A 9,939-nucleotide genomic window follows, 5' to 3' on the forward strand; every position below is an offset into this window, starting at 1 on the left:
TGATGCTTCGAAATGCTTTACAATGTTTTCTTTCCTTCCTTTTATTTGAAAAAAGAAAAAAGGTGAAGTATTCTGAAATATTTTAAACATTAACTGGACTACAGACAAAATCAGTTGATACTTTTGTCTTATCGATACCGTAGTTACCGAAGAAAGAGCGCTTTATTATCAACTGTTGATAAATACGCATCAAATTATCTTCAGTCGGTATACGATGCACTTGAATCCGAACTGAAGAAACATTGTTGCCTAAAGTGTAACTAGCAGGCGACAAAAATGGGCGTAGGAGGACGCTAGTCATGTTGAACATCTTCAAATAAGAATTTGTCGAATAAATTAACGTTTAAGTATACATGAAATAATTAAATTGGAATCGCTAATTGTATTTTTAAACAATGTAATTATCTATATAGTTACGATTCACTGAGTGTTTTTATTGTTAGCGTCCTTTTTGCGATTTATTTTCAAACTAGTTTTTTAAAAGAATATCTTCTATAAAATAATACAGATAATATGAATAATAAAATTCAAATTCAGTTTACGAAAATAAAAGGATAATATTTAATATTAAAAGACCTCAGTTTGCATTTGCAAACTATTAATCTACAAAAAGCGATATATGCATAGTGGACGAGTATAATTTTATAGGTTTGTAATTATGTGAAAAAATAATGTGAAATCATAGGTAGAAACAAAGTACAGAGATATACCATTGTATATTTAAATTACACAACACACAAATTACAACGTCTCGTAAATATGGACAGATTGAAGTCGAGAGTAGAAGATGCGTAAAAATGTGATTAGCGCGTTTGAGGTCGCGGCTGGTCTGTTGTTGCACGTTTGCAAAAATGAGGTATATTTCGCATGTCCAAATAATCGATAAAAGTCGACCTAACGGGCGAGCAAGCTAGGACGGGAGAGGATCGCCGTCGGTGAACGAAAGGTGAAGAGAACAAGAGGAGAGGACGAGAGGAGAAAGAGCGGAAGAGGAAGAGAGAACATGAGGTAAATCAGGTGGCGAAATAAAAAAACACGGACGCACGTGTCGCGAGTGCAACGCAAGTGAAGGAAACGACGACGACGAGTCGAAGGAATCAATCTCCTTTGGAAGAATGCGGTGACGAGAAACGGATAGGCAGGCGAACAGGGAGAGACGGATATAAATAGACACGTTACTTCGTTCTCCGTCTAACGCTCAACTACGTAACTACATAACGATCCGATCGATCAATTACAACGATCGCGCATTGTATACAAAGCGACGACTACGGACAGAATTTTTGGCCTCCTGCGCGCCTTCCCGAGGGACGCTCGTATCGGAACCTAACGGAACGTCTGCAATACGCGAATTGCTCTTCGCTGACTCTTCCCTCTTTCTCTAGCGCGTTGTCTTTATTTTAGCGCCAGGAACGGACGGGTGGTAACGTTTTACGGCTCAAAGTCCGAAAAGCTTTTGAAAATGAAACGTTAAAAGGATGTCATCCTCCATCATCCTCGTAATCAAAAAGACAAGCAAGCATTGTAGAATAACAACATTTTGTCATGAAAAATCTTTGATAGTGCGCAGCTTTAAAGCTTAAAATCAGATACAGGGGAAGAAGATGGATGATCATCTTCCCCTGTATCTCAACGAAAATATTACAAAATAAGAAAGTGGTATGTATGTAATTAAAAATGATACAAAAACACCACATATATGCATGTATATGTATATGTATATATCTTCCTAGAAAGATTATTTCATGAAATCCCGTAACGATTGAAGGACCCGACATCTAAAAGCCATAGATTCTCTTTCTACTTGGAATCGTTCCTGACTACGAGTTCCCCTCTTGCGTTTTCGCGCAAAGCGCACGATCTATACGCGAAATGTCTACGCCTTTCGCGCGAAGCACGGTGAACGAGCGATGGATCGGATCGGACCGATCGGAGCACGCGTGAGAACGAATTATTCCCGGCCCATCGCTCCGCGTAATATACAGATAATATTACACTAGCTACATGGCTATCAGATGCGTATCTTCTGTTCTTTGTGTTCTTTTTTTTTACACGTATACACAAGCACATACATAGACTATCGTGTGTAGAATACGCATAAATACACACTCGCAATATCGACATAACACATTCGCACGTACATCCACACATGCACACGCATATCGACCGCCATAAGACATCTTATCTCTTCTTCAAGACTCTACGCGAATTTGTACATAAGGCATCACGATATCGCGCCGTTTCTCACACACGTACGAATATATGTGATAACGACGAAGCGTGATACTCGCTTTTCTATCTGTTTTTGCTATCGAGGAGGTTCGGTAAATATCGAGGCGAATTTCGCGTTAGCGACGACTATCGAAATGACGCAGGATGATGCACGCGGCGCGAGACGCGGATTAAGCTTCTTCGACTTGAGCTCGAGCGTGCAAGCGATCGTTTACACGCCAAACAGGATATCTCGAGTCGCAGCCAATTTCGAGATAGCGATAATTTCAAGATAGCGTGGCTTTAATCTGGCAAATCATTTCGCTCAGGACTCGAGAACGTCGTGGAGGCGACGGGTCGTGTACAAGTCAAGTAGGGAGCAAATACTTCTCCTTTTGATTATCGAAGAAACCGCTTCGAAAAGTATACATATGAGTGTGGTAAAGCTGATTCTATCCAAAGTTGCTTCTGCCTTTAATCTTTAATTTGTAGCAGAATATTTTATGAAAACGCACGTTAATAAATTGCAATGATCGCACATTATCATAATATATAAATGTAAATGCTTTGATCAAAATGTAGTCAATTATATTTCTCTGTGATAATTTAGTATTAAAAATTCATATTAAAAATATATAACGATAATCATAGAATTATTTATATTACAATTAAAAAACAAACACAATTAATGTTTTTTTATAAAAATTGTAAATGATAAAAACGTAAGTTGTAGCAAATTTCGAATATCTTATTGATTTGCATTTAAGTTTTTGAGTATGTTTGATGAATGCAATTTCCAACAAAACGGAGATTAAAAAAAACATTTGTGGAGTTACATTCTATCAACATTGAATAATTGAATTAAAAACAGGTATATCACAATTCTATATAATCGCATAACATACAGTCACAGATCTGAAATAAATTGTAGTAAGTACAATACATATCATTAATAAGAAACGTGTATCCCCGCTTTAAGACAAACATTTTCGCTTTTACCTTTCGAGAGCATTGGCTTCACTTTTCTTCATAGGTTCTATAATGGCACGGGTCCATCCGTCGGTGTCGAACACGCTATATTACTGAACGGAGATCGTAATATCTCTCACTCGGATTGTCCATGAGTGTGTATTGCGCTATGACGAAATATTTCCTCGCGATCACCACCCACACCGAGAGGATGTGTTTCGTCATAATCGCTTAACCGAACGGTAGTGAGTGTACCTGAAGCTATCGAGCCAAGACGGCTCGCTGTTCGAGCGTTCGTTCGATATTGTATTATATTGCGAATTGGGACCAACGATCGGGCCCAAAGCCAGGTCTGAAATCATCGCGAAATCGTATGGGAATATAACGGAAGCGCAGACTTGCATAAGACGCAGCGTAAAACCACGCAAACGCATACAACATCCATAATACGGTGTCGAAGTGTCGTTCCCGACAGGTATCTATTCAAGCAGATAAAGATACCTCAGAGACAATAATATTACTCAAAAGATAGCTTTTGTCACTCTTCTCTTGGTGATTTCCACAGCTGGGCTTTCGGGCTTCTTCAACTGACGGATACTCAAGTGAAAAGCTCCACGTCTCTTGGCCTGAATGGCGAAAAGTACGCACACAGCGTGCACGCGTGCGCGCGCGCGTCCAACACGAGTAGTCGAGAACGAACGGGATGCAAAAGAAGACAGTCTCTCTCTCTTTCTCGCTCTGCTCACTTGGTGTGCTGCTTCGGGAGGTGCCGCTTCATGTGCAGCGCGAGATGATCGCTCCTGGCGAAAGAGCGCTCGCAGACCGCGCATTTAAAGGGCTTAGCCCCGGTGTGCTTGCGGTAATGCCGCGTCAATTCGTCGCTTCTGGCGAATCGCCACTCGCATTCCGGCCATTGACACTGATACGGTTTCTCGCCTGAAACAGCCAAGAGATGAGACGTGAGTTAGCACACGCAATATCTTGACGTATGCTCCTACAGCGTAATTGCTGTCAAAAATGACGCGTTGTTAGTGAAACTTGAAGAGTTTCATTAAATCTGGCAAATAAATAAATTTCTAAATATTTTCATTAATTCGAATAATTAATGCAAATTCTATCTAACTAGTCTATCCTATTAATGTTACATTACAATGTATTAGTAAGTGCAAAACGCTTTTTCTGCAGAAAAGTTGGGGTTGTCGGATGATGCTTGGCGCTGCGTTACTTCGACACTCTCAGCGCTCGCATCTGCGGGATCAAGCGAATTTGTTCCCTTCCCTCGCGAGCGCACAAAAGCGTATCGTCTCGCGAGCGAGAATTCCGTTCGAGTTTCGAGACTGCGGCGACCTATTAGAGAACAAAGCGTTGCTCTTTGCGAGATGGAGCCCCCCACGGGATGTGGTATACTTAGGTGTATATATATATATGTATATATATATATATTGTGTGTGTGTGTGTGTGTGTATATATATATATATATATGTATATGTATACCCCGTCGCGCCTCTCTCAGCTGCGAGAGATGCAGCGCGATGTGACCTTTAACTGTACCTGCATGCCGCAACACGCTCACCTGTATTCTAGCGCAATCGCGGCGGCCGGACCGTGGTGCGAGCGAGCGAACGACCGGCCGAATGCAACCGGCTAATGCGAGCCAACATGCCCGCATTCCGCTTAGCTTCGCCAATTATCGAAGAATGCGCCTTCCTTGTCGTTATTACGCGTTATCGATGCCGTATTGCTCTTACGAATGATGAGAGTTCACGCGCGGTTTACACAAGGCGTCCACCGGATCTCCGGAATTGATCAAGGCCGCGATTTGTAAGATTGTCGGTTTTGACCGCTTGGTGTGCAAAGTTGAAGCCTTTGGAAAATTTGCTATCCGGAGCTAGGATGGATCCAACGCATCCTCGGAACGCCTCTCGCGCGGATTATGGAAAGTCGATCTATTTCGCCTGCAAACAACTGCATCTCGTGCGTCAATCTTCTTCCATATTAATCCTGCCGGACTTTATTGCCCCGACGAGCTGCTCGCGGATTCGCTCGCGACGAAAGATCTCTTAGCGATGCGCGGAGCGGCCGCGGCGTAAGAAGCGAGCGAGTAAAGGCGATCGAGCTGGAGGATCGTGGATGCGAGGCCGAGGGGAGGGCGCCGGGAGAGGGAAGAAAGAACTCGATAGCTGAGAGATACACCCACGCATCCTCCTAGCTCGTTTCTGTTCCTCTCACGCGCTGCACGGAGACGACCCTAACCGGTCCTCACCGTCGCTGCTTCGTCGTTGTCGTCGTCGCTTCGCCGCCGCCCTGCGCCACGGAGAGTTGCATTCAGCGCTGCAGCATCGCGCCGTGCCACGCGACGCACAGCCCATGGAACGGTACTACCACCACGAGCGCGCCATCCATTTACGGTATCGCGCATTCACGTGAGAATTCTATTCCTCCGCAGCGTGTACAAGAAGCGGCTCCGCGGCGAAATCTCGTGTCCCGCCGACCGGGATTACACACGGGTTCCGATATATCCCTACTTAACATTTCGGTTGCTGTATTATAAAAAGGCATACATTTGCATACATGAATAATACGGGTAATATCTTCGAAAAACTTCAACCGCCATCCAGGAAGAAATCGTGCTAGCGTGTCATCCGCCAACCGCGAGAGAGTTTATTTAACAAATGAAATCTGTTTGTTCAGAAAAAGCTCTGTGATGGCAGAGACATTCTTGATGACAAGATTACGAGCGCCGGGTTTTAATTCTCTGACTCGCAGGATCGTGCAAGGTTGTGCACGAGAGATATTGCGTTACACGCAATCTTTTGCGTGGCGATCAACCGATCCGGCGACACCTACGAGGCCTCCAGGCGTCCCCGTTAATTTTGGATCACTTTCACCCGAGAGCCAACGGCGCTCCATTCCGCGGATAAGTTGCTTTCCAAATACGCTTCCTAGCCCTACTTTACTCCAGATTTCTTCGGCCACCGGGCTTTCTCGCCAAGCCCGGTTTTTGATCGAACTCTCGACAATTAAAGATGACGCTAAGAGTCTCGATTACGTTCAAGAGAAAAGAATTAACAATCGAGTACACGAAAGAATCTTAGGAAGTTGTGTAACTTGAGGAATTTAATTTTAAGTTAATCATGAAGGTGTGATGCATCATTATACGCATCAGAGTATAAATATTACGTTATGGAAGTAATTAATTAGGAATTTTTATGTATATATTGCTGCATTAATTATATATGAAATATGTTATTCATTAATACAGGTAAATCAAAATTTAAATGATATTTCTGCAACATGTTATCGATAAATTATTAATTACATCAATTGTAGGTTTTTGACTTTTACTATAATAATTTCAAAGATTATTATGAATGAATTAATAACAAAATCAGTTGATACACCGCTCAGGACACGGCACATTCACAGCAGCGCAGCGAGGGTTCATTCACGACTCGTCTGACCGTCTCATGCGGGGGGACCACGTGCCCTCTCCCCCCCATCCCCCACTTTTCTCATCGAAGCGTTCCTCGTCTCGATGCGCTTGCGTCTCGCTTCTATCTTGTGCCGAGATCGCGCGATAAATTGAAATATCCACGCATAATTTTGCGAGTTAATTGGCTTTCAACAAATCAATTGATGCAATATAAACACAAAATTGTGACTAATAAATATGTACAAGTCAACTATCGTACAATTTATAATACGTATCACGCGAGTGCAGAGAGAAAAGAAACCTTTGTTTAATTAAAAAATAAATCAAAGATGTAAAGGCAAGTATCAGCCAATTGTACATAAAGTACATAAAGATAAAGTGTAGATAACTCATCTAAATGTAAATCCGACGTCGTTGCGTTAAACAACGGAGTGCTATTTTTATGTCACATTTTATCCCGTCATCAAAAAATATTAATTACATTATGGAGATAATCTCGAAGAAGCGATGCCATTCGAGAAATGGGGAGTAATTGTAGCCTTGCTCGTGGTCTTCCTGCAATTTGATCCGCGACCTTTGATGGCTCGTTGCACCCCAAAATCCCCGTTCGACTCGTCCTGTCAACGAGTCTGTACATGTCGCTTATTTCGTTCTATCGATTCGTTCGCGTCGATGACACGCCGCAAAAACCTACCCAAGTATCAATTCGAAAGTGGTACATCGCACTTAAGATGCCTCCGGCTTGCATTCCGCGAGAGACTGCCGCGTAGGCACGTGTGCGGGAAGCACATCTCTCTCCTTCTCTTTCTCCTTCGCCTCTCTCTCATTCTCGCTCTCTCGCTCATTCTCCTGCTCTCGCGTGCACACGCTCCGACGCGTGTGGGAACCCAGCATGCGTGTCGTCCAGGTAGCGCACGGCCGTGTGTTAGTGCCGTGGCTCGTGTCGATGTGTTGGCGGAGCTTGGACACGAATAGGATGTGGGTCGGTCGCTAGCTTCGCTCTACGAGCGCATACCTCGAGAGCTTCGTGCGTCCCTTACCACGTTTGCATATGATAGAAGCGACTTTGCACGACACCGCGCGCGAGCGGTGCTAGTAGAGAAATGAGGAGATGGAAACAAAGAGGGAAAGAGAGAGAGAGGAGAAAGAGAGAGAGAGGAGAAAGAGAGAGAGAGGCTGAGGGACCGCGCCCTGCCCACGCGTGAGCGCCGAGTACCCGACCTCGCGCTTTCAAACTCTTCGTCTCGCTTCGTAGATGAGCTACATACCTAATTACCGGAGAATACACGGAGGCCCCTCCCCTTAATTCTAGCGCCCATTTGCTCGTGTTAGCAACAATGTACGTGATTCGCCGAAACGTATTCTCACTCACCCGTGTGTATTCGCTGATGGGCCTTCAGATGCGAGCTTTTCGTGTAGACTTTCGCACAACCTACAAACGGGAACAAAATTGAAAGTGCAAGTGCACTCAAAATTTCAATTCTTAAAAGTAGTATCCACAATTTCTCTTTTTTCGTTTTATTTAGACACGTAATATAACAAATATTTATGGTTTTTTAAAAATATATAAATAGTCTGGAATAGTAAATTTATAGCATAAATTTTGATTTACAAAGTGTTATATTAAATCTCAGAAATTCTTACTTTTTTAATTTAATCGTTAATTAAATACGCACGTGAATATGGATGAAAAATCCATTATTTTTTAAATATAATACTTCTTAAAAAACAAGAGAGAAAAGTAAATTTTACGCTTACCTATAAAATCGCAGTGGTGCACTCGACGCTTTTCCAGCTCCGGGTTGTTCCGCCTATTGAATTTGTTCGACATCGATGATGACTGGATCCTATGAGCCGGATTCAGAATCGGGCCCGGCTGGGGGTACGGGGGTGGCGGTGTCCGCCTGGGTGGACCGCCGCCGATGGGTGAACCGGGATCGGAAATCGGTGGCGTCAGCGGTGAAATGTACATCAGCCTCGTCATCGAGCCGTACAGAGGCGACGTCGCATTACTGTTTGCCTGGTGATGACTCGTCGTCGACGAGTCACTATTACCGCTATTATTGTTGTTGTTGTTATTGTTGTTGCTGCTGTTGTTGGCGCCGTTGCTGCTACCGTTATTGCTACCGGTATTAGTCCCGTTCGCATTATTACTATTGACAGTCCCGCTATTGTTGTTGTTGTTGTTATTATTGTTGGGAAATGTCTTGAAAAGAGCCGCCGTGGACGTCGTCGTCGTCGTCGTTGTCGTTCGATGATGGACGACGTGCTGAACACTGGAGGGATTCGAAAAGGGGTTTTGTGCGGGGTTCGTGGTCGGTCCCTCGAGAAGATGCAGGGTTGGTGGTGGTGGTAACGGTTCCGTCTTGATCTCCACCGGAGACAGAACCGGTGGTGGTGTCACATCGTCCGTTTCCATTTTCACGTGGGACTGCGAGCCCAACATGTCCGCATTCTCTGGGTCTAACTTCTGGATACTCGACGTAATATCCTCCCAGAGCGGTGGCCTGAGAAACACATCGTCATCCTGACCGGTGGTCGTCGGTTGACCTCTGGTGGGTACAAAGGTGGCTTGTTGCGGCCGGCATACCGCGGGACCGCCGACCTCGAAGAAGTCCTCCATGTGCATCGACGACGGCTCCCGAGTATCCCTTGCGTCGGACTCATCTTCTTCCAGCCTCTGCAAACGGTCGATGTCTTGCCTGCACAGCAAAGTATCCAGGTCCGACGTCTGCTGAGGACAGAACGAATAGAACCCTTCTATAAGAATGTATTCGTGTATGATTGTCTGGCAAAAGATTCGTGAGATTGTTATATTCCTACACATGTACGTTTAACGCAAAACAGTGTCGCGTTTTAAGTATCAGCAACCCAGCACAAGTAAATACTAGTAATAGTAATAGTAGTATAGGTAATATTAATATACAATTTGACAAGAGTGGAAACTGTTGGCGACAGCCAAACGTGGTACAATCAGGTTAAAGTCACCACGTCTAGCGTTGGGGACATGAAGGGCCCGTGTTGGAGGAAGGGATAGAGGGCAAATGACTTGCGATATGGTGATACGCCGCACACGCGCGGCGAAGGTCCTCGGGTCGGACCCCGTTAACATGCGCAACGTCGTCTCGCCCTACGACGTCCAGCACGCGTGAGGAGGAGCGACGGGAAGACGAAACGCGGGAGGCTGGCAATGCCGCGTCATCCTTCGCATGATTTGTACACGAGCAACGCCGCCCTCGCGCCCGATGGTACACCGCTCGCTCTTTCCTCCCTCCTCCCTCTGTCGAAAGACGACGAGTGCCACCTCGGTACGGCACATAGTGTTC

At 44.6% G+C, this 9,939-nt stretch overlaps 1 protein-coding gene across 1 annotated transcript; it reads right to left on the reverse strand.

The window, feature by feature from the left end:
* Positions 1–697: 697 nt before the first annotated feature.
* Positions 698–9,566, reverse strand: LOC105274597 (Kruppel-like factor 18). Its single transcript, XM_020034546.1, has 3 exons — positions 8,372–9,566; positions 7,986–8,045; positions 698–4,116 (listed from the first exon to the last, which is right to left on the reverse strand). The coding sequence occupies exons 1-3, from the start codon at positions 9,438–9,440 to the stop codon at positions 3,923–3,925; spliced, it is 1,323 nt and encodes a 440-aa protein (XP_019890105.1). The 5' UTR covers positions 9,441–9,566; the 3' UTR covers positions 698–3,922.
* Positions 9,567–9,939: the final 373 nt, after the last annotated feature.

Source organism: Ooceraea biroi, chromosome 11, assembly GCF_003672135.1.
Source record: "Ooceraea biroi isolate clonal line C1 chromosome 11, Obir_v5.4, whole genome shotgun sequence".
Lineage (NCBI taxonomy): Eukaryota > Metazoa > Arthropoda > Insecta > Hymenoptera > Formicidae > Ooceraea > Ooceraea biroi.